The sequence below is a fragment of the Epinephelus lanceolatus genome, chromosome 20 (assembly GCF_041903045.1).
Source record: "Epinephelus lanceolatus isolate andai-2023 chromosome 20, ASM4190304v1, whole genome shotgun sequence".
NCBI classification, from domain to species: domain Eukaryota; kingdom Metazoa; phylum Chordata; class Actinopteri; order Perciformes; family Serranidae; genus Epinephelus; species Epinephelus lanceolatus.
In genome coordinates this window covers 4852486-4877888 of record NC_135753.1, presented here as the reverse complement: position 1 = coordinate 4877888, position 25403 = coordinate 4852486, and the positions used below count along the sequence as shown (strand labels likewise).

The following is a 25403-nucleotide window of genomic DNA, read 5'->3' as shown; positions in this document are numbered from 1 at the left end:
AGTAACTTGTTGACTGGACAGTTTTAGTGTTTGTCATCCTGCATCATCAGGACCCACGTGAGGAAATCAAATTCTGGTGACTGACAGAAGTTTCTGCAGCCAAACCTTAATGCTTCAAAAGTGGACAGATTTCACAATTAGCAGATGGATTTATTATTGCATTGGATGGATTAATTCTTTCATACCACAAACAAACTGCACCAGATTCAGTTTGGAAGCAGACGGAGACCCAGCTTTTCAAATGGTCTGGGTTTCGTTGTTTGATCCACACCAGGGTTCACTTGACAGCTTACTAATCGCGCGAACAGTCCTAAGTTTGTGAAAGCAGCCGAATACTCATAGATTTTTACAAGTCTGGAAAAGTTGCAGCATGGCAGCAACTATTTTATCTTCCATCGTAAAATGTCACAAAGTAAATAGTGTAAGTATGACATTCTTGTTGCAATTAAACCAGGAGGAATGTGCACTTTGATTAGCCAACACAGTGCCTGGCTGCAAGATGCTGCAGCAAAAGATCCAACTTTTTTACTTTGTGTGTGTGTGTGTGTGTGTGTGTGTGTGTGTGTGTCAGTTTGACAGTGATTATGCAGACTTCCAAATCCAGGTTCAGGGTTTGTTCCAGTCTCTTCAGTCTCTGCTGGACTTCTGGTTCCGTCAGTCTCTCACTGTGAGTTCAACATAATCGGAACTGAAACCAGATCAACGTTTATTCTACTGTTGTATGAACTTCAAACTGTTAAACATGTGTAGAGTGAAAGGTACTATGTGGAATTTTCTTGAAAGGGATAGTGCACCCAAAAATGAAAATTCAGCCATTACCTACTCACCCATATGCCGACAGAGGCCCTGGTGAAGTTTTAGAGTCCTCACATCCCTTGCGGAGATCGGCGGGGGGAGCGGCTAGCACACCTAATGGTAGACGGCGCCCCAGACTAACGTCCAAGAACACAAAATTGAATCCACAGAGTACCTCCATACTGCTCATCTGTAGTGATCCAAGTGTGCTGCAGCCCCGACATAAAAAGTTGTTTCGACAAATGTCATATGAACTCTGATTTTAGCCTCACTGTAGCCTGTAGCTCTGACTGCTTCTCTGTGCTCCGCGCTCACATGTGCGCGCCTGTGCGAGACCAGTGAAAGCATGAGCTTTGCTTACCCGTGTTTACATCACGTGACACGTGCACCGCAAGGAGGGACAACAGTAACCACAGTAGCTAAAAGATAATTTGCACTACGGTCTTTTAGCAACATGTCTGAAGACTTTGAAATTGAGGAGGAACAGCATTTCTTTGTTGAGCCGTATTTGTTTGAGCCTGAGTATACGCACGGAACTCAGGCTACTGAACGAAGCAGCTGCCGCAGCTCATGAACCCTCAGCCAGCCGCAGAATACCGGAGTCGAGCACTGGAAACCTGGTGGTGTAGTTGTTTCAAATGCAAAGCATTCCTCGGATGAGGAAAGTCTTTGCTGCTCAGACTGGGAATTGGCGATGCCTGCACTTGAGAATCTGGACATCAGTACTGACGAGACTGCTGCTCTTCAGAGATCACCGATCACCCTGAGCGCGCACACGTGAGCGGAGTTCATATGACGTTTTTCGAAACAACTTTTTATGTCGCGGCTTCAGGACACTTGGATCACTATGGATGAGCAGTATGGAGGTACTCTGTGGATTCAATTTTGTGTTCTTGGACGTTAGTCCGGGGCGCTGTCTACCATTAGATATGCTAGCCGCTCCACCCGCTGATCTCCGCAAGGGATGTGAGGACTCTAAAACTTCACCAGGGCCTCCATCGGCATATGGGTGAGTAGATAATGGCTGAATTTTCATTTTTGGGTGCACTATCCCTTTAAATCCTTGTTATTAGTGACACTGTTGGCCGTTACGTGAACTGCAGTCAGCACCCTGTTGCTGCTTATTTCTTCTCTGCTCTGAGCGTGTCCACTCTCTCTCTTACCCCGTTCCCACTGCATAAAAACCCACTACCATCTGGCTTTTGTATTTAATGCGAAAGGTTACAATCAGCATTCAGTCATTGGATAAATGAGGTATTTACTGGCTCCAGCTCTGATCAGCAGTGATGAAAATATAATGTCCGGATGGACACCCTAATTTTATGCCCTTTGCCTGCACGATGCAATGACAGGCTGCCACAAAATACTGTCTGTCACATCCAAGCAGTGCTTGACCATTGATCCAGTTTGAGAGAGAGTGACTAAAAAAGTAACGAACATAAAAAAAAAAATAACCACTGTAATATTTCATAGGCCTCCTCCACGGGCCTGAAAACAGGTTAGTAAACAGTAGAAACAGTGTGTCTGTGTACTTATTCAGTCTCTCTCAAACTTGGTGTAGACTAAATTTGGAATGATGTTCAAGGGCTGCCCAGATGGAGACAGATGGTGTTTTATGTTGGCACCGCATTGCATCTCGCCAGTAAAAGGGCTAAAATTAACAAGTTCACCCAGGTGTTATTCCATCACAGCTGATCGGAGATGGAGCGGATAAATCCCCGTGACTACTGCAGAGTCATTCGACCCAGGAATGAATGCCAATTGTAACCTTTCTCTCCATTCATCCATCCATTGTGCAGTGAGAAAGGGGCTTCCCTGAAACAGTGTCCTCCACCACCCTCACCCTGCCACGTTGACACTGGTTTTCCCTCGATGTCAGTCACATTCCTGTTTGGCCAGACAGGCTTTACTGGATAAAACTTTATTTTTTATCTGTACTTAACGTGGACTCTGTGTTGTGGTGGGTGCCGGTGTTTCGATGACACTCTCGAAAAACACTGGGTTTTACCCAAATGGGTTTGGTTTTGCAGGACATAGCAGTGCAGGCTTCAGCAAGCTCTGTGAGCTGGTGGGAGAAGTTCTCCAAAAGGGCTATCTTACAGAGAGAGACGGCTTGGTTAAGGTCTGGACAAAATGTCATGGTTGGAGGTTAAAATGGATAGTTTGGCAGAAAACCATTTAGGTGCATTTTTTCTCATGGGCACTCCATGACTGTCTCAGCTCCACTCAGCTTGTGCTGTGAGTGCACATTCATGAGTTTTTCATAACTGAGGGTAAGTTAGTTTTGTACAAATAATAAGTCCATTTGGGCATCTGTTGATGCCAAATACCACGCTGATATCAGAATACAGACCCCCATGTGAGTAGATTTTTGTTGTTGGACATAATTTAGTCCATTTAAATGTCAGGAAAGTCATTTCAATATCTGCAGGGAGGACGAGTGGCAGTCTAGCTGTGCCAGCAGTACAGAAGACTCCGTAAATTGATGGTCACAAAAAAAAAAAAAAAAGTAAATTCTGTTTGAAGTTACAGTCAGGCCTGAGGTCTCCTGTAGGTTTAGTCTTGGGGTTAAGGGAAAGATTACATTAATAAACAACTTTTTCGGTTACAGTTTTGCCAGTTTATCCAAAAAGTGACAAGACGACTCACTGAGAACGGATGAAACGTGCATCAGGCACACCTCAGTCTGTCTAGGTAAAATACCACGTTTTTAGGGAGTCCCATTGTGGAGCTAAAGAGATGCAAGGCACTCCATAGTGTACATGATTTTCTCAGAAAATTCATCCTTTACATAGAAATCAGTTCAGTCAGAGGCAACTGAGAACATTGGGGAAGGTCTCAGTTTTTAAGTTGCAATCTGTTCACCCACTGGCAATAAATAACTATTAATACATTTTTTACACATAGAAGCTTTAATACTAGTGGTAGAAGATATGATGTTTGAAGGGAAACAGACCAACATTTGAAGCAAGGGTGTGTGTTTCAGACGGAACGGATGCTGGAGCTGCTGAGAGTGTTTGAGTCCGGTCCAACGGCTCGTCTGGACCTGAAGCAGCACTACCTGATGCTGCTGCAGCGCTACAGCAAAGAGCTGGAGCTGCTGAGGAAGACCTACCAGAGACAGAGAGACAAACCGCCCACTGGACGCAACCTGCCCCCGGTACAACCTGTCTGCCTGACGGACTCTTTCATTATTGATTACTCTACCCATAATTTGATGAACTGTTCTATAAACTGTCAGAAAATAGTGAAAAGTATTCTCTATAATCTACATTTTAGATTTTAGACATCTACGTTTTAGATTTTAGACATCTATATCTACATTTTTAGAAAAAGTAACTTTACACACAAAATACCCACATGCAGATTGCTTTTCACACATTTTCAAGGCAACAAATTGCAACCTTGACTCGTAATACTTGCCATATCTTTGATCACGATGATTTTAGAGTCTATGGAAAGGTCCATGCTTATTTACTTTTGGCTTCTACCTGGAACCCGAAACCACCCATTTTGCACTTGTTTTCTGTTTTTTAAGAGCCAGTAGTAAAAAATAAGACATCTGCTTCTGCCCTTGTACACTGTGCCCCATAGCAAGCAAATGTCATGGCTCCATGGGTTTAACACTGGGGGGGATTTTCTTTTTGTATATGTGTGTGTGTGTATATATATATATATATATATATATATATATATATATATACAGTACAGGCCAAAAGTTTGGACACACCTTCTCATTCAATGCGTTTTCTTTATTTTCATGACTATTTACATTGTAGATTCTCACTGAAGGCATCAAAACTATGAATGAACACATGTGGAGTTATGTACTTAACAAAAAAAGGTGAAATAACTGAAAACATGTTTTATATTCTAGTTTCTTCAAAATAGCCACCCTTTGCTCTGATTACTGCTTTGCACACTCTTGGCATTCTCTCCATGAGCTTCAAGAGGTAGTCACCTGAAATGGTTTTCCAACAGTCTTAAAGGAGTTCCCAGAGGTGTTTAGCACTTGTTGGCCCCTTTGCCTTCACTCTGCGGTCCAGCTCACCCCAAACCATCTCGATTGGGTTCAGGTCCGGTGACTGTGGAGGCCAGGTCATCTGCCGCAGCACTCCATCACTCTCCTTCTTGGTCAAATAGCCCTTACACAGCCTGGAGGTGTGTTTGGGGTCATTGTCCTGTTGAAAAATAAATGATCGTCCAACTAAACGCAAACCGGATGGAATGGCATGTCGCTGCAGGATGCTGTGGTAGCCATGCTGGTTCAGTGTGCCTTCAATTTTGAATAAATCCCCAACAGTGTCACCAGCAAAACACCCCCACACCATCACACCTCCTCCTCCATGCTTCACAGTGGGAACCAGGCATGTGGAATCTATCCGTTCACCTTTTCTGCGTCTCACAAAGACACGGCGGTTGGAACCAAAGATCTCAAATTTGGACTCATCAGACCAAAGCACAGATTTCCACTGGTCTAATGTCCATTCCTTGTGTTTCTTGGCCCAAACAAATCTCTTCTGCTTGTTGCCTCTCCTTAGCAGTGGTTTTCTAGCAGCTATTTGACCATGAAGGCCTGATTCGCACAGTCTCCTCTTAACAGTTGTTCTAGAGATGGGTCTGCTGCTAGAACTCTGTGTGGCATTCATCTGGTCTCTGATCTGAGCTGCTGTTAACTTGCGATTTCTGAGGCTGGTGACTCGGATGAACTTATCCTCAGAAGCAGAGGTGACTCTTGGTCTTCCTTTCCTGGGTCGGTCCTCATGTGTGCCAGTTTGGTTGTAGCGCTTGATGGTTTTTGCGACTCCACTTGGGGACACATTTAAAGTTTTTGCAATTTTCCGGACTGACTGACCTTCATTTCTTAAAGTAATGATGGCCACTCGTTTTTCTTTAGTTAGCTGATTGGTTCTTGCCATAATATGAATTTTAACAGTTGTCCAATAGGGCTGTCGGCTGTGTATTAACCTGACTTCTGCACAACACAACTGATGGTCCCAACCCCATTGATAAAGCAAGAAATTCCACTAATTAACCCTGATAAGGCACACCTGTGAAGTGGAAACCATTTCAGGTGACTACCTCTTGAAGCTCATGGAGAGAATGCCAAGAGTGTGCAAAGCAGTAATCAGAGCAAAGGGTGGCTATTTTGAAGAAACTAGAATATAAAACATGTTTTCAGTTATTTCACCTTTTTTTGTTAAGTACATAACTCCACATGTGTTCATTCATAGTTTTGATGCCTTCAGTGAGAATCTACAATGTAAATAGTCATGAAAATAAAGAAAACGCATTGAATGAGAAGGTGTGTCCAAACTTTTGGCCTGTACTGTATATATATATACTATACTGTATATATATATATACAGTACTGTATATACTATATACTATACTGTATATATATATATATACAGTACAGGCCAAAAGTTTGGACACACCTTCTCATTCAATGCGTTTTCTTTATTTTCATGACTATTTACATTGTAGATTCCAAAACAGAACAAATCCATTGAGCCATCATGACCATCTTGCTAGAGGTCCTAATCTCTATACATTTCTTCATGCTCTTTACATTGAACAAAGTGGGGAAGATTGGCTTACAACAAATAACATGTCAGTTTCAAACTAAGAGCCATCTGAATATCCTGGGGCAAGTGCCCTTAAGTGTTGGATAATAGTTTTTACATCTTGACTGTATGATAAAAAAAAGAAATTCTGAATATTAAAATACTTTAACACTCAGTTTCCCTAGCTCTGCAAAAGAACAAATCTGAATGTTTCAGCAAAACTACCAAAACAGAGTGTAGTTCATCCTACCTCTTTCCACAATTTCTTTTATTATACCAGCTACAAGGTACTTGCTCACTCTGGAATTGATATAAAATACGGAATGTTTATGGAATATTTGCGTTGTTTGGCATGAAAATAGCTAGAGGCCACTGTATTAGTTGATCTGTCTATATATGCAGTATATATATATATATATACAGTACAGGCCAAAAGTTTGGACACACCTTCTCATTCAATGCGTTTTCTTTATTTTCATGACTATTTACATTGTAGATTCTCACTGAAGGCATCAAAACTATGAATGAACACATGTGGAGTTATGTACTTAACAAAAAAAGGTGAAATAACTGAAAACATGTTTTATATTCTAGTTTCTTCAAAATAGCCACCCTTTGCTCTGATTACTGCTTTGCACACTCTTGGCATTCTCTCCATGAGCTTCAAGAGGTAGTCACCTGAAATGGTTTCCACTTCACAGGTGTGCCTTATCAGGGTTAATTAGTGGAATTTCTTGCTTTATCAATGGGGTTGGGACCATCAGTTGTGTTGTGCAGAAGTCAGGTTAATACACAGCCGACAGCCCTATTGGACAACTGTTAAAATTCATATTATGGCAAGAACCAATCAGCTAACTAAAGAAAAACGAGTGGCCATCATTACTTTAAGAAATGAAGGTCAGTCAGTCCGTAAGCCAATCTTCCCCACTTTGTTCAATGTAAAGAGCATGAAGAAATGTATAGAGATTAGGATCTCTAGCAAGATGGTCATGATGGCTCAATGGATTTGTTCTATTTTGGAATACACAATATTCTTCCAAATTAGTGTTTGTGAATTTTAATATTCAGAATTTCATTTTGACAAGCTCTCTCTTTTTTGACCATACACCTGTTTGCATCCCTGTAATTGGTTGCATAGAGAGGAATCATGTTATCTATCAGCTGACTCCCCTCCATCAATCAGCTGCTCCGTCAGTTGACTGGGCTGTTTGAGATCAGCTGATGTAGCTGGGATGTGAGCTGAGCTTGACATTGTGTCCTGCCTGAACTAAAGCTATGTTCAATTAATGTTCAAGTGTGCAACAGGTATCTAAGGAATTACCAAGGGTATGTTCGGAATGCTCCTAATGTACTTGGCAGGGCGCACCTAACTGCGATCTGGCTGCACGGCTTGATTCAATATAGTAGAGCCCGTGGTGTCTTCTTGTATGCACAGAAAATGGGAGGACAAAAAGTATTATTGTTCCGCTTGGAGCCATGCACCGGTGCCAGTGCATTAAATGTCTGAAGATGTTGAACCCTAAAAGTGTCTTCCCACCTAAAATGCTTTTTAAGGTATGAAAATGAAAACATTAACAGTGGCAAAAATTCTCAAAATTCAGCAAAATATTTTACAGAAACTATTTTTGGTGTCAAATAGCATATCCATGAAGTTTGAAAAAAATATAAAACTTACACAAAAACCTCAGTCTAAGTTGATTTGTTGCCAAATGTCAAAAATTCAACAGCTACTCAGTTTATTGTCACCTATGCAAGAGACAAACATGAAATCACATTTATTACATTTAAGGTGCTTGAACAGCTTTTTTTAAAAATTAATTTATCAATAGTAGCTGCTTCTGTTGATCCACTAACTAATTATTGGACTAACCAGAGACAGTGACATTACCTGTCTGTCTGTCTGTCTGTGTGACCTCTCTCTGTACCTGTCTCAGGTGACAGGTAGGATTCTGTGGTGCCGACAGCTTTTCAGAAAGATTGAAGCTCCCATGTTGATCCTGAAGAATAAGCTTGATGTCCTCAAGGTACGACCTCTGATTTTACCTCATCAATCATGTCAGTATCACAGATCAGTGTGATCTCAGTGACCCCGTCTGCCTGTCTCTCTACCAGGGACCAGAGATGACTAAAGTGATCCAGAGCTACAATAAGATGGCGGTGGTGTTGCTGCAGTATGAGGTGCTGCACCTGCAAGGATGGAGTCAGGCTGCAGAGACTGCGCCGCATTGCCTGAGTGCTACCCTGCTGGTCCGACATGAGAACAGCAAGGTGCTGGACGACGTAACAATAGATTAAACTAGTTAAGTGTGGATTTAAGGTCAACTGGTTTTTATGTGGAATTTAAAGTGGTTGGCGCTGCGGTCCCAAAGGCAACTGGGTCACTTTCTGTTCTCATCAGAGCCTAGAGACTACCAACAACACAGGACACACTTCATTTTGTTTACCACAGTTACTTTGGTTGTTCCGCTGACTGCCATTACCCCTACTGGAGATAATAATTGCACACAACTTACATTGATACTCTTTGGTAACTGGGGAAAACTACCAATAGCTACGGGGGAGAACAAATGCACTATCCTCCTCCTGTTTTGGTTGTGCAAGGGTTGACACACTTGGAGATTGTACACGTTGACAGACAGAACTGCATAGTGGAAGCAAGGCTTATAGGGAACAAATGTAAACGCGGATGGTGTCATTATTCTATAGCCATTACATGGTGCAAACAACATTTACTTCATTTTTTTAAATAAACACAAGAAGACTGTGCTCTAGAGAAAGTATCAGCACTCAGTGAAAAACCTCCTAAGCCCTATGATAAGCTATTATGGCAAGGCTTAATTATACAGACCAGTGAGCAGTGATAACTAACATGTCTTTGGGGTCATCGGGTGGGAACCTCCTTTCACCAGTGTTTCGTCTAGTTGGTCCCACGACAACTCCAGGAGGCTAGACAGTGATCTCTGGCGTCCCAGAGACACTCCCCTAATGCCAGCTCTCACTGCTCCCCGCACCAACCCAATAACCTCCTTTACCTTACTTATGCATGGCTTTCTCAGCCCAAACAGCACTGCCACCTTCAACCAAACCCAGGCTCCGTATATGCGAGCTCCAGGTAGAAACAGTGCTGATACTACCTATCCTAGCACATTCACCATACTCTATCTCACACGCTACATAGCATAATTCCAATATAAGCTGAAGTTAAAGGAGATAGGTAACTCACAGGATCAGCAAACACACTTACGTTGCAGCATGGTCTCAAACAAAAGGGATTCAAGTAGGCCACTCCCACACTTAAATAACCTTCCTCTTCCTGGATTTCCTCCTGAGAGGAAGTGGATCTCTCCACCTGATCTCAAGGAGTTATGTACTCTGCTTAGTAGTTCCCCCTGCTGGCCCCCAACTGACATTATTTCTTCTCACCCAGAGCCATTGGCTTGCTCTGCCTGCTTCATCTGGCATTTCCTTCCCTGTCTTCCTCAAACTCTGTCCCCGCACTCCAAGTTCCCCCAGGAGCGAGACAGCTGATCTTGCTGTGAATCCCCTACACCCCACTTCCACTGGACAAATCCTAGTTTTCCATCCTCGCTGCTCATCTTCTGCTCCTAAGTCTGCATATCTAAGCATAAGTTCATTCTGAATTTGATGCCTGCAACAAAAGACCTGTTTGGAACCTTTCACAGGTAAACAGGTTAATTGGTAACAAATGATCGTGTCAGTATCACGATTTGGTATGACAGGGGCATCGTCGAAAGGCTTAGTCACTCACAAGCAAGGACGGCATGAGGTTCACCACTTTGTGAAAAACTGTCAACAAGTAGTCCAACAGTTGAACACTTCTCAACAATCACCATCTATGGTGATTCCTAAATTCCTGCAGTTGTGATTGTAGATCTACAATCAATAATATCATCAAAAGAAAACCAACATTGAATGCCTGTGACCTTTGACCCCTACAACTGCAGTGCGTTAAAAGTTAACATGACTGTATAAACGATATTACTCCATGGGCTCAGGAACACTTTTGAAAACCATTGTCAGAAAACAGTTCATCGCTGCATCTACAAATGCAGTTACCAGGCAGGGGCATTAGCACACCTGGTAGAGCCCCATAAGGGCTTTGGCCTTACTGGGTGGGTTCAGTTCCAACTCACGGGTTTGATTCTAACCCTGGACACCTCCGACCTCTCTGGACCCGAGTTCATCTGAGATGGATTGACACAAAGTAAAAAAGTGTACTGTGGTCTGACAAGTCCATCATGGACATCATGTCTACCAGCTCAAAGTTTGAAGACCGCATCTGTGATGGTATGGAAGTGTGTTTGTTCCCATGGCGTCATGTGCGTTACTTCACATCTGTGAAGGCACCATAAATGCTGAAAGGTGCATACAACAGGGTAGCAACAGGCTGCCATTCAGATGATGTTTTGAGCTTATTACAGCAGGAAAATGAGACATATTTTGCCTGTGTTCCAGCAGCATGGCTTCGTAGTAAAAGAGTGCCGGTACTAGACTGACCTGCCTGCACACCAGATCTGACTCCCACTGAACGTGTGGAGCATTATCAAGCACAAAATACAATAACAGAGACCCCAGACTGTTGAGACACTGAAGTAGTTTTTCAAGCAAGAAAGGGGAAGAAATTTTACCCTTCAAAATTTCAACAATTACTGTCCTCAGTTCCCAAACAACTCCCGAGTGTTGTTAAAAGAAAAGATGATGTCACACAGTGGTAAACATGCTCCTCTCCCAAGTTTTATTATATCATGTTGCAGGCATCAAATTTAGAATGACCGTTTATTTACAACAAAAAAAACAAACAATTAAGTTTATCAGTTTGAACATTAAATATCTTGTCTTTGGAATATTTTCAATTGAATTTAGGTCATGTTTTGGACCAGTAACTGTGCTGTTGGATATAATGTCAAACATTTGGCAGGACAGAGGCACAGTATCTGAGGACCTCTCTTTTCCCAGGAGGTTTTTGTGAACCTGGACCCGCTGGTGTTGGAGGTGCTGCAGGAAGCCCGGTGGATGACTAAACTTGGGGTGACCGTACCAAAGGTCGTCCTAAAAATGACCTCCAGAGAAGCACAGGTCAAAGCTCTGTACAAACGGTGAGAGAAACTGTTGGCTGTTTACTGTGGCTCGCTTTGTTTTGTTTGATTTTAAGATTATTTTTTAGGGCTTTTTGCCTTTTAATGGACAGGACAGATTGCAATAGGGTGAGAGAGAGACATGCAGCAAAGGGTTGCAAGCGTGTGTGTGTGTGTGTGTGTGTGTGTGTGTGTGCGTTTAATTTTTATTTGAACTTAACTTTAATTGCTTTGTGTGGGTTTTCTTGTTTTTGTACATTTGACTTGTCAAATGTAACAGTACTTTTGTTAAGTTGACTTTACTTTTTTTGGTGGAACTTGATTTTACTGAATGTTATAACTTGACAGTAGCCGTGTTTTCGTGTTTGTTGTACTAGTTGTGACACTAACTCAAGGCAGTTTTTGCCTTTGTTGAAAAAGAGTTGAGGTGATAAATATGACATGGAAACACCTTTGCCAAAAAAGTTCTGACATAGCAAACCACTAAGTCACATGACTGATCAGCTGTTTCCGCTGTCGGTGTCTTCCCGAATATACCAATCATAATGTCATTTGTCTTTGTATCCTAACAGCATTAACATGGCCAACAATATCTGACATGAAAGAATAATCAAGATTTACTCAGTTAAAACGAATTCTTAAAGACCTCTCAATTGTTTTTCCTCGAAGATGAGTTAGATGTAAAGCTTTGATCATGCCAAAAAAATCAGGCACGACCCTTCATGAAACACATTTCTTTCCAAGCCCAACCGAACCATGGCAACAGTTTTGGGCTAGAGCTTAGCTCAAAACCCAAATTTCAACTAAAAAAATTCAAAAAATAAAAAAATATTGAAGCATTTATAACAAGCTAAGGGCTCATGTCAGGGCGTAAAATTAACTTTTACCTCATCTGCCATTGGCTAGTGACCTCCAAAAATTTACTGGCCAAACCAGCCAAATAAAAACCAGCCAAATAAAAATATCATGCCTTGTTTGACTAAAAATAATTACCTTATGATTTTAGTATGAAAATCCAACTTTAGCATCACTTAAAGAAGACAAAATTGCAACACTGAGTGAGCCAGAAGCTTTAAGCAGAGGTATTCAGACTGGATAAATTTGGGGCGCTGGGATAAAGGTTTTGCTGTCAAACATAATGAGATAAATCTTGAAATACATTTTCAAATGCAAAATTCAACCAAAGCAGATTTTTTTAAATTTTTTTTTATCAAACCAGTAAGCTAATGTCAGTAACGTTAATGTTACATACAGTAGCACCAGTGTTGGGTAAGGGTTACTTTAAAAGTAATCAAAATATGTTACTGCGTTACTTTTTAAAAAAGTAACCAGTTACTTTACTGCGTTACTCCCTGAGTAAAGTAACTCAGTTACTTTAAAAGTACTTCCAACGTTACTCCCTGAGAAAAGTAACTTTTAAGTACTTTTAAAGTACTTTTGAGTATTCTACATTTCCTATTGGGCAATGTACATTTTTTTGTCTCCAAAATTAAAGTTATGGACCACTTGCCCTTCACTGAGATCCAATTCTCCAATCACAGCCGTCACTTTGACCAGTAGAAACACAGAACGATCTGCTGCCGTAGACAACTGTATGACAACAACACCCCAGCATTTTTAATATTTCCTCTAGGGATGTTACCACACAGAGTAAAAGGGGGAAATGATGGTGTGAAACAGCAGAGGCACTTTGTCAACCCGCTGAGTTAACGTTACTGTCATTAGCATCAAGCTAGCAAACAATGCTACATCCTCACGGTCGGACATAAAGTAATAACATTAACAAATAGCGGCGGGGCTTTTACTCACCACAACTGCAGAGGCTCCCAGCTTCATTTGAAACAAACTACATTATAGACAGTCCGTTATTTATTAATCCCTCTGTGTGTTTATATATTTACTTTTTATCCGCTCCATTGTTTTTGTAAAGTTAACATATCGCACCATCATTTCAAACTCACTTGTTTCAGATTAAAAGCCCCTTATAACCTCGGCTGAGAGAATCCCTCCATTTTCTAAATAGGCTTTTATTCTGAAACATTTGTCAGAACTTCCTGTGGAAGATACAGTAGCTTGATAGTTTACGTATGGCGCTTCAAATGTAGCTCCTGCCATCTGCTGACGCTTTTAGGTGACTACAACAACATGTCGGCTGGCACATGAACAGACACAGTTCTGGCAGTGACTCAGATAATAGTGAAAGTAATAAAAATAGGACAAGAATAACCTGATGACATCACACACGCCATGAAAGACGACCGGGGATAATTGGTGAGTACCAGCGTGTAGCGTGTACCAGGCATAATGCAAGTCCTGAGTCTGAAATATGTCTGTCAGTGAGTCCTGCTCCACCTATTTAGACTCCACGTAGACAACGGCAGCATTTCTCCGACCACGTAGCGAGCCACAAGCTCCGTGGCTTCTTTCAGACTGAAAGGTTTAACGTTATCTCCGTTATTAGAACCAAATGATAGCCGTTGCTGTTTTGGAGCTGAAGGACCAGCGTTCTAAAAGTAACGGAAGTAACTGATGTCTTGTTTGAAAATGTACTGAAGTATTTGATTACTCAAACAACAAACGAACGCGTTAGGTTAATTGTTACTGCAAAAAGTAATCAAAGTACTCCCGTTATACCCAACTCTGAGTAGCACACAGTAGCGCAGGAGTACTACTGTGTGTTACTGTGTACTGCTGTATGTAACGTTACTGATGTTAGCTTACTGGCTATGATATAAAAACACACACACACACATCTGCGATATCTGTCGTTCAACCAATGTTAGAAGGTAATATAATGTTACCAATTTAGTAGTAGTAAGTTAACTTAGCGTTCATAGGGGTAACATTAACAGTAGTTAACACTAGCTAACATGATAGCAGCCGACGAAAAGCGTGATTGATGTTAACGTTAACTCAAACTCAACAGTTCTCACCAATTGACCCTTCGTTAAGTCCTGCCCCCGGACGCAGACTGGCCAATCATAACGTAGCATCGGGCCGGCTCAGCCAAGGGTCCGACAACAACACAGTTGTGCTTCATTGACTCTAATGCAGTCGTTTCAGATTTCCTTCATTTTCAGGCAGGTTTTGTGGATTTGGAGCTAAATGTTGTGCCTGGGACACATCGTGTAATAATAAGGTTGGAAAAAGATATACGTTTCTTCCCTGTTCCAAAACCAAATCAAACCCTGAAAAGTGTAGGGTTAGCTAACTAGCTAGTGAAGATATAGCCTACTGAATGTACATGCTGCTTTTGTTTTTTAATGATTATAACAATGAAAAAAAGACCGACCCTGCTGTACAGGAACCAGTGAAGAGAAGCAGGGAAACTTTGGTGATATTGAACCAGCTGTGTGTCATTGCATTGTGCGCAGATGAATGTTGTTTGACTTCTTTCGCAGCCCCCCGACAGTCCAGCTGCCAGTCTGGGTGCTGGCAGCAGCACAGGGGGGTGAAGCCAAACAGTGTTCATCTGCACACACTGTGATGCCACACACCTGGTTCAATATCACCAAAGTTTCCCTTTATATTCATTGGGTCTCATTCATGAAACGTGAGCAGAAGGAATTTGTGTGTAAACTGTTCGCAGACGGAAATTTACGTGCATGTCCGCATTCATCAATATTTTAGTAGCTCCGATCTTTTCGTAGCTACTAACAAAATCTACTCCTGCTCCTGACCACTTGTAGTGCTTGTGTAAATTTAGTAAAGCACATAAATATTAGTTTTCACTATTGGAAATTACAATTTTAACACGTATTGCGCTGTACACAATACACAGATGCCTTTGAAACACGTAATCTAAACATGACAAAATATTAAAAATATAACACATTTAGTTAAATTAGTTGGCAGTTAGCAGGTGTAAGATCCAGATTAGGTTCATGATTGTGAAATATCTATGTAAATCGTCTCAATAGATTACACGTTCTTTCTACATGTTGAATGATGATAATAAAAATATCCGTAACAACAGCTGGATCATAGCCTGTTCGGCCTCAGTGCCTGGGTTCAGCAGGGGCAGCAGGAGCAGCAGGTGGTGGAGCCACAAAGGAGCACACGCCAGCTGAAAGAATTATTTGAGACAACACGGGGGTTTTTTTGTTGTCTGTTTTTTTGGGGGGTTTTTTTGTAGCTTTTTGGTCATTTGAATGAATAAATCTGATTTGAAAAATGTTTAATTTACGTTGTATAAAACAGAGCTTTAGGCTATTAAGATTCAAATAATTTGAAGACGATGCATTACAAAACTGCTGTAGGCTATATGTTATCCGTATCATTTGTTAAAATAAATGTTAAATAGCTCTACATTCCGACTGCCATCACTGATTTAGAGTTTATCCATTACACACAAAACATCTCTGGTTTCCCGTTCTCACTTCATTCAAAAACCCACAAATGAATCTTCTGTTTGTTTGGTGACCGCTATATTTTTTTTGTGTGTGCTTATGCATTTCTTTGCCTCCAGTTTCATATCAAACCATTTACGCTTCACCTCTGACATGGTTCTTTGTAGCACGGAGACAACATTAACAGCATCTGTTACCTCCCTCCAGGCCTTCACTTTGCCTGTCCCTGTCACACCACTACTAACTGAAGAAAATAAAATGTTTTTCCTTAAGTCCACTTCACCCAAAATTATTTCGATCTCCGCTTCTGAAAAATTATTTTTTCTTTCTCTGTCTTTCTTTCTTTGCGCCATGACTGGCAGGTTGACTGGATTCACCTACACCTCCTTATATGGCGGTCACTGGCTATTCATGGGTGGGGATTTATGCTAATTGCTGATTACCGGGAGCGTGCTGTCACTTTACGATGGATTGGCATTCATGATCATACACACGTGTTTACGATCAAATCTGAGTTTCCCACCGTGTTCCTGAATCTGGAGTAGGTTTTTAGTAGAGGAGGCTTTTATGTGCAAATCTACACACAGATTTACTCACTTTTCATGAATGAGACCCATTGTCTTCTGTGGCAGTCAGCAGTGATGTGGTGGTTCACTTTTAATCTGTGATCTGTAGGCTTTAGCTTCAATCTTTATTTTGTTACCTTGATTCCGTTGCTGTGTCAGTCTGACATCCTGAATATATCCTTCAAATGCATATTGTAGACCCTTCTGTCTGCTTCTGTCTGAAATCGCTTTTTTGTTTTTCCAAAAATTTGAGAGTATTTCTCCAGGGAGTGCAGTTAGCGACAGTGGGAGCGCCATGCCAGTCTAGCTCCAAAACCCAAAGTTTGTCGGACTTAGCAACAGTAACTAAGGGGGGTGGGCCTTAGCGAAGGGTGAATTTTATAGTGACTGAAGAGTAAAAACACTTACTCGCAGAGCCACTCGAAGTCCACCATTGGCCTTCCCTTCTTTCCCAAGGTGTGAACGGTCCTGAACATGGTTATCATTTTTCTTTTAGTTGGGTTGGGTCACCGTCACTGACCAGAGGGGTTGAGCTCATAGGTTGAGAGGCGTTCAGGCAATCACTGTGGCATCTAGACCTCTTGTGGTCTTTAATACCTTACAATTTCATGTTCCATACCCCTAAAACAAAGGGATTTTGCCTCTGTGTTTCTTTGGCATGCTTGCGGCAAAGGCTGCAGTTCATTGTGTTGGTGTGGGGGTCGTAGGTCAGCCATGACTGCGGCTGGCCAGCCTCATCTAGTTTGCATTTTTCAATAAGATGCTGTGTGACATTTGTATTCCGTTTAACTCTCTGTTCTTCTTGTACAAGTCCAACATGTTCATCTTTGTTTTTTCTCTTTTCTGGCAGTGGCTTCACACCAGGAATGTGTCGCCACATCTTGCTCAGAAGTTACCATAGAATGCCAGAAGTTCCGGTAGCTTACATCATGCGTTCCCAGCACACGTACAATAAGCCGCGAGGGTCAAAACAGTCTGACACAGCTGGCAGAAATGGCCGAAGCACATGAAAAAGCAAAATTTTCCATCGGCCACTGGAGATTTTACACGCCAAACTCATTTTTTACCCACCATTGACGCTTGGCGGGTGTTAATTTTACGCCCTGGCTGACGTGCTTCCTTGCACCACTGTCCCTTCTGTTATTTCAGTAGTCTGTCATTGGCTCTGCGTCTTGTGCATAACAGGTTCGGCAGAACAGGATGCTCCCCCCAGTTTGTCCTTGTCTTCAAGTGTGCACGATGGTCCATGGCGACGCAGTCCACAGATGATGATCACCTCTCTCCGCTGGTTATTACTCACATTTCTCCCTCTGCTGGAGAGGCAGCAGCAAACACTGTAGCCAAGTTTATTCACTCCAAACCAGTTGATGGAAATGCCCTTAATTCAAGTTTCTTTTTTGCAAACATTTTAGAAGTTTGCTTAAAATTTGCTTGGCAGTTGAATGGAAACATGGATACTGACACATTTTGCCTTGACATGATTTGACCCATGCTTCTTTGACTTGACCCCTCTCACCTTTACTTAGCTTGACTTGGCTGGATTTGTCCTGACCTTGTTAAACTTGTTTTATCTTTAACTGAGACTCTGCTCTGCTGGTCCAGACTGCTGGAGCTGCTTCAGGACTACAGCTTGGTGGTTGCCAGGATCCCATCTTTCCTCTTCCCTCTGATGCAGCCCTTCATCGGCCGAGTGGAGGCGGCTCTCTCTCCTGGACTCACTGCACTGTCCTGGACCTCTCTCAACACTGACTCATGTAAGCAGGAACAGATGAACAGATGGTTTGATGGATGCAGAGAAATATATTTGATATTTTATGATGCTAAGAAACCCATTTAAAAATATGAACAACACCAAAGTGCAAATGATGCAATTCCACTCCACTCTGTGTCCTGCTCAGTCATAAACAGTGTGTATCAGGCTCTGAAAGATCTGGATCAGGTAAATAAAGTGGCCACAGACCTGCTGGAATGTCGCATCGGTCGGCTGCTTCAGGCCATGTCGTCCTGCTATCTGCTGGTCCTGCCTGAAGACTCCCCTGTCTCACCTCAGGACCTACTGCTGCAGACAGACAGCTCAGTCCAGGCTGCTGCTGCCACTCTAAACTGGTAATACTGATGAAAACATTATTCACACTACTCATACTACTGGCACACCAGCGGGGTCTTAACATGTGTCAGATGGTCAGGATGTGGTGTTGTCACTTCTGTAACTGCTCATCTCTGCTGCAGGCTACAGACTACATTAGTTGCTGCTAGCATGAATACCAACTTAATTGTGAGCAGTAGAGTTGCATGATGGGTAATGTAGGTGCCAGGTTTTGACAAAGAAGAATGTGTAGAATGAAAAAGACCATATCTGTGGTTTTGTTGCATTTTAATCTGTCAATTGTGAGTCCAATCAGTGGAGGACTGATTACAGAAAGTAACCGTGTGTGTGTGTGTGTGTGTGTGTGTGTGTGTGTGTGTGTGTGTGTACGTGTACAGGCAGAGTCAGCAGGTAGAGAGATATGTGTTTGAGCTGATTGAGGAGCTGAAGAGGAGGATGAAGACAACAGAGGCTGTTAATCTAGAGGTAACACACACACACACACACACATTTGAAATGTGTCATTCATTATGAGACATTCTTCTTCTTTTCGTCTCTCCTTGTTTCCTCTTTTCTCCTTGTCTCCTCTCCTCCCTTCTCCTTCTCTCTCCTCTCCTCTCCTCTCCTCTCCTCTCCTCTCCTCTCCTCTCCTCGGCTCGGCTCGGCTCGGCTCGGCTCTCCCCTGCCAACCATGGACAATATTTTTCTTATCAGGGATGTACCTGATTTATGTAGATTTTATAATGTCAATGTTGGGATTGTGTCACTGGATCAAGAGAAGGCTTTTGACAAGGTGGATCACTCATATCTGTTTGCTGCACTTAGAGGTTTTGGGTTTGGTGATGTGTTTTTGTCTTGGGTTAGTTTGCGGTATAGTGGTGCACAGTGTATGGTGAAGATGGGGGCAGGGCTGAGTCGGCCAATTCCTGTACAGCGAGGCGTAAGACAGGGTTGCCCTATCTCAGGGCAACTGTATAGCCTAGCCATTGGTCCCTTGTTGTGCAGGCTGAGAGAGCGCCTCATTGGTCTGTCTTTCCCTGGAACCTTAAGTGTACCTCGTGGTGTGCCCACTGTATCTGCTTATGCAGATGATGTTAATGTATGTGTAAGCAGCCAGGAGAATGTTAAATGTCTGCAGGACACCCTTTGTGCCTATGTCAAGGCCTCACTGCAAGAGTGAACTGGGCTAAGAGCGAAGCCTTGCTTGTGGCACAGTGGAGGGATCAGGCAGTGACCAGTCTGTCTGGAGGACTTAGGTGGGGAAAAGAGGGACTAAAAGTTTTGGGGGTGTTTCTGAGCTCTGAAGGGTTCCAAAGAAACAACTGGGAGGGAGTGAAGGAGAAAATGTGTGCTTGGTTGTCTAAGTGGAAATGGTTGCTACCTCAGCTGTCGTATAGGGGAAAAGTTCTGGTCGCTAATAACTTGGTCACCTCGACTCTGTGGCACAGACTTGTCGCTCTGACACCTCCAAGGGGTCTGATAGAGGACATCCAGAAGGACATCCTCAACTTCTTCTGGTCGGGCAAACACTGGATCCGATCAGCTGTTCTTCACCTGCCTGTGGCTGAAGGGGGACAGGGACTGAATGACATTCAGTCCAAAGTTGCCTCCTTCAGACTGAGAACTGCTCAGAGACTGCTGTACGACTGTGGCCCCAGCTGGTGTGATACAGCTCGCTTGCTTGCTGAGGAGAACAGGATGGTTGGGCTACGACAAGCAGCTTTTCCTCCTAGAACCAGAAGCTGTGGACTTTACAGGTGCAACACCATTCTACAGCTCTGTGTTGCAGGCTTGGCAGATTTTCAAGACTGTACGGGGCACAAATGTGCCTCCGGGCATGTGGCTTTTTGAAGAACCATTGTTTTACAACACATTCATTAAAGCCCGTACACTGCAGTCTGCCAGCCTGAGAGGCAGTCTTCGTGTAGCTGGCTGCACCAAACTGGGTCACCTTATGGAGATGACGTCCACAGCTAAGGAAGCCCTGATGGAAAAGAGCAACATCAGCTCTGTCAGGCTCATCAACAGAGTGGTGGAGGAAGTCTGTGCGGCTCTGCCACAGCCACTGAGAGTGTTTGCAGAAAACCTTGCTCTGTCTGACTAATGGGATGATGAGTGTGAGTACAGTTTCCCCTCTCTCTCCATCACCCAGGCTGTGGGTGAGTGGCAGGAGGGGGGGCGGAGGGTCAGCTGCTTTCCTTACAAACCCCTCGCCTGAACAGCTTTGAGGTGGTAGAAAAAAGGCACTCCACGAAGTCTGCGTTAAGGTTCTGAACCTGCACTCTGTGGCAGGGCTGAAGGAGTCAAGGTGGGCTGGGTTCTTTGGCCCAGACATTTCCCCAAAAGGCAGCTGGCGGTCCCTGTACAAGATCCCCTTGGAGAAGTGTACAGCTGACCTCCAGTGGAGGGTAGTACATTGGGCAATAGCTATGAACAGATACAAGAGCACACCTTGATTCGGAACTTGGGGAGGGGTGTAATTTCTGTTTGTACACTGAGACTCTTTTTCATTTGTTTGTTGAGTGTCCTCGGCTGTCACGGCTCTTTGACCTTTTGAGGAGTTGGTTGCATGGTCTGCAGGAGGCCTTTTCTTTTCCACTGTTCATTTTTGGTCCAAAATACAGTGCTTAAAACAAAAAAGTACACACATTGATAAACTTTCTGCTGAGTTACTGCCAAGTTGGCTATCTGGCTGACTGGCAGGAACTGGACTCAGGGTGCCAACAGTGTGGACCCGATGCCGGTCTTAGAAGGACTCTTGAAATCCTGGCTCAGAGTGGAACATCGTTACTGTCAAACTGTGGACAATTTACAGGACTTTAAAGAAAGATGGACTATTGGGGATGTCCTGTGCTCTGTGACAGTGGATGGAGAGCTGGTGTATAATTTCTGAGTAGTTGTTTAACATTTACTGTGTCTGGCAGACTGTTAATTCAGGAGCAGCTTTTGTCTGTTTTTGTTTGGTTGTTTGTTTTGTTTTAATTTTTTTTTTCTTGATGGTTTGAACTTAATGGTTTTCAGTCATTGCTGAAATGATGTAATAAAGGACCTTGAAAACCAAACCTCTCCTCACCTTTCCTCTTCTCACCTTTCCTCTCCTCCTTCTCCTCCTCCTCAGGGATCTTTTCAGTGTCTCCATCCAGACTCCAAACAGAAGACTCGCTGTCAGTCTTGTCTTCCCTGTCGTTTCTACAACCTGATTGGTCAGCTCTGTCATCGTAACACTGAAGCCCTGGTCAAAGGTCAGTCATCTTTCCTACCATGTCTCCTTCTTCTCCCTCCTTCCCTCTTTCCATCTAACCAGTGCCGTAACGGAAACACGTGAGGCCCCCCCACAGCTAACCCTATACTTTACGGGCATGCATCTCACCCGTCTTTTATCTTGTCTTTCAACAGTTTGACTCACTTCCTCTCCATTTTTCATCTCTTCCTTCTCTTCTTTTCTCCTGTGTTTAGAACAGGTAAATGATTCTTTTTTCTTTCATTAAGTAAAATTTCCTCTGAAAAATGTAATGGAACATTCCATTGTTTTTATAAGTTTAAGCTAAAAAACTACTTTTTGCTTACATTGTTATGTCTCAAAACATGCAGTCATATTTTAACTTTGGTGATGTTTTGCAGAATTGTGTACATTTTTTAAAATTGAGTGTTTACATGAGACACGTTACATCCTCATTAGTGAATATCATTATTTATATTATTTCCTGTGGACCAATTAGAGTGTTTATCTGACTTTGAATTAGAGGAGCAACTTCAGCCGCACCAGGAATGAGTCACAGACCACTCCACAATTTTAACATGATTAAATGAGTCACACTGAGGACGTTAATGTCTCTGAGTGTTGATTCTAAAATGAACTGGGAACGAAGAAAATTACATTACTTTACAATTACAGTGCTACTTTAAATCAAATGGGAAATGTTTACCAGTAATCTAAGCTGTAAGAAGAGAATATTTACTGGGCTGATTGCCCAGCATTTTACTGGACAGTGTTTCCTTGTATCTTGTTTAACTGGGACCTCTGACGGTCTGTTCACCCCACGCTGATTTCTCTTTTTCCTCCCAGCCACCAAATCCTCTCTGGACGTCCTTAGGAAGAGACTTCATGTCCACAAATACCAGCCATCCTCTTCCTTTTCCAGCAGCAGCCAGTCAGCTGCTCCTCCTCTCTTCAGAGCCTCCATCCAGCTGGCCATCCCCAACATCGTCCTGAGACCCAGCCTGGACAACATCCAGGTACTTCTGTTCATCTCTATAGCTACAGTGAACTCTACTGAGCTCCTGTGGGATGAACTGAAACAGCGACTCAGTGGATTCCATGTTAAAGGGGTTTTTTGGGGAGTTTTTCCTTATCCGCTGTGAGGGTCCTAAGGACAGAGGGATGTCGTATGCTGTAAAGCCCTGTGAGGCAAATTGTGATTTGTGATATTGGGCTTTATAAATAAAATTGATGATGAAATTGATGATGGATCACTAACATCGGTGTTGGAGCTCACTGGCGCTCTGCTGTCTGAATCAGGATCAAACCCCTGCAACAGGTTCAACATCTGACTGATGTAGTAAACTACAATATTAGGCCTCACCAGGGGGCACCATTAATGTAGTAAACTACAATATTAGTCCTCACCCAGAGAACACCATTAATGTCGTAAACTACAATATTAGTCTTCACCCAGGCAACACCATAAATGTTGGGAACAATATTGGGCGTCACATGGAGGCATCAAAAATGTAGGAATCTACTGGTGATACTGTAAAAGAGGGGATACTATTTGTTGTGATCTAGGCACCAGTGCTATGTTGTACATGGCGGCACCATTTGTTGGGACTTAAGCCTTAACACGGGCCTGACTTCATAATAGATCTCAAATTAAAGTATCAAATTGACTATCTGAAATAATTAATCATTATTAATAATAATTATTAATTATGTTAGATAATGTGACTTAATTTACAATTAATCACCTCGTGGGGCACCATTCCTGAAAAGGGAAAACATGATCGCCAGTTAAAGATATCAGTCTCAAAAAGTTCACTAAACTATCAATTTGGAATTTTGATTAATAATTAAATTAATAACAATAACCAATTTTAATGGTAAAGCCTGAAGGATTTCAGAGTTCTTGACGCAGCAGAGGTTGACTATTCACTCACCCTTGTGCAACATTAAACAGACAGCAGGCATAATTCCAAAAATATATTTATTCATAAAGTAAGTAAAGCAAAACCAAACACACAAATTCTAACTAACTATGTACAAGCTTGGTGAGTGTGTGTGTGTGAGAGAGAGAGAGAGAGAGAGAGAGAGAGAGAGAGAGAGAAAGACAAAGGCGTAAGTGGTAATAAAAGGGCCGTTTGGCCGACAAAACAAAATGGCTGACAACAGAGAACCACAAGATGGCCGAATCACAGTTGGCTTCAGATCGGGAGAGGTGCTGTCTGTCTGTGTGGTCAGGACAAAGACAAAGGAAAAGGAGCAGGACTTTGAGTTGACTGTTTGGGTGTAGCTCTGTTAAAAGCCTAATTGTAACTGAGTCTATGCAAATGTGATATGTGTTGCAAAGGGTTTAGTTGCGTGCAAGACGTTGTCTGTGAACAACATTAGCAAACTACATAATTTAGCTTTGGCGAAGCCAATTAACCAATAATCTAACTGCAAACAATCACAACATTGACTCAATAAACAGCATAAAATCAGCTGTGATAAAGCTATGTCCAGTTGTTACATTACCAATCCTTGAAAGGATGGAGGGAAGAGTTGGTTTAAGGTGTGCTGCTTTTGCTAGCTGGCAGGGAAACGCTGGAAAGAGTTGTGGTTCCAGGTGCAGTCTTTGTTGTGTCCTTGTTCCAAAGGTGCAGATCCGAGGAAGCCGGTCGCTCGGGGTCTTTGCAAAGTTAGACGTTGGGGTGCTAACTCAAAACACTGGAAAATCTGTTGCAAAACTTGTGTGTGTGTGTGTGTGTGTGTGTGTGTGTGTGTGTGTGTTTGTTTCAGAGTACAGTGAACAAGCTGGTGAGCGTTGTGTTGTCTGTGACGAAAGACATCCCTCTGTGGACTTACTCTCATCTGCAGTACAAACAGCAGCAGGTACACCCATCATTCATCTCCCATCTTGTTTCAGAGGAGAGTTACCAGACAGCCAGTCACATTCCAGCATTATTCTGTCCTCCAGGTGGAGCAGGCGGCGGTACGGGATGCAGGAGATGACATCCCGGTGAAGCCCCCAGTCCTGAGGCCTCTGGACAGACAGCTGGCCGAACACAGAGACATCACCAAGTCAGTCCAGAAACACTGTCATTAATTTGCTTTTTAAACATGGATTATTTTAAATCTCCTGTCATCACTGACTACAAAATCTGCTGCTTGCTCATGGTGTTTTTGTTGTTAATTGTTATATTTAGTAAAGACACCATACATTTGGTCAGATTAAATAAATATGAAACCAAATTTCTGACTTATACAAGCAAGAGTTAGGGAATAAAACTATTTATTTTACAAGTAATGGTAGGACCTGATGCTACAGAGCTTTGCAAAAAAGAAGCTGCATTTACAAATCAAATACAAAAAAGAATCCTGAATGTGTGTGTATATGACCAAATGCCCACTGTATCTATTTTATATTTCTGAATGTTTTTCTTGTTAGACATGAACAAAAACAAAATTTCCCTCCTGGAAGGACTGAGACCATCAGTCTAAGTTTTAGAATGAGTGAGATGATCTGATCTGTAGGAATTTCCCTTTATACTGAACTATACTGACTTTAAACCTCAGGTAGACTAAGCCTGCAGCAGGACTGTGTTAAACATGCTCTCTTTAACAGTCAGGTTCTTTACTATTATTGTACACACAACAGTTACATAGAAGCACTCACTGGTAATGAAGATCTTGGATCTCAGGCCCCCTCCAACAATGACAAGAGCGCTGAAAAGAAAATCACACGGGG

General features: G+C 42.5%; 1 protein-coding gene across 2 annotated transcripts in view; it reads left to right on the top strand.

Annotated features, from left to right (window-relative positions):
• The window catches only part of dnah5l (dynein, axonemal, heavy chain 5 like), a 207067-nt gene that overhangs the window by 27488 nt on the left and 154176 nt on the right, over window positions 1–25403 (top strand). For both annotated transcript variants that reach the window (XM_078162985.1, XM_078162984.1), the window contains 12 exons: window positions 572–667; window positions 3782–3955; window positions 8297–8386; window positions 8475–8630; window positions 11340–11479; window positions 17976–18127; window positions 18272–18479; window positions 18858–18945; window positions 21578–21701; window positions 22526–22695; window positions 24455–24547; window positions 24633–24736. In XM_078162985.1, the coding sequence (XP_078019111.1) occupies window positions 572–667; window positions 3782–3955; window positions 8297–8386; window positions 8475–8630; window positions 11340–11479; window positions 17976–18127; window positions 18272–18479; window positions 18858–18945; window positions 21578–21701; window positions 22526–22695; window positions 24455–24547; window positions 24633–24736 (1595 nt within the window). The remainder of the gene's footprint in view (window positions 1–571; window positions 668–3781; window positions 3956–8296; window positions 8387–8474; window positions 8631–11339; window positions 11480–17975; window positions 18128–18271; window positions 18480–18857; window positions 18946–21577; window positions 21702–22525; window positions 22696–24454; window positions 24548–24632; window positions 24737–25403) is intronic.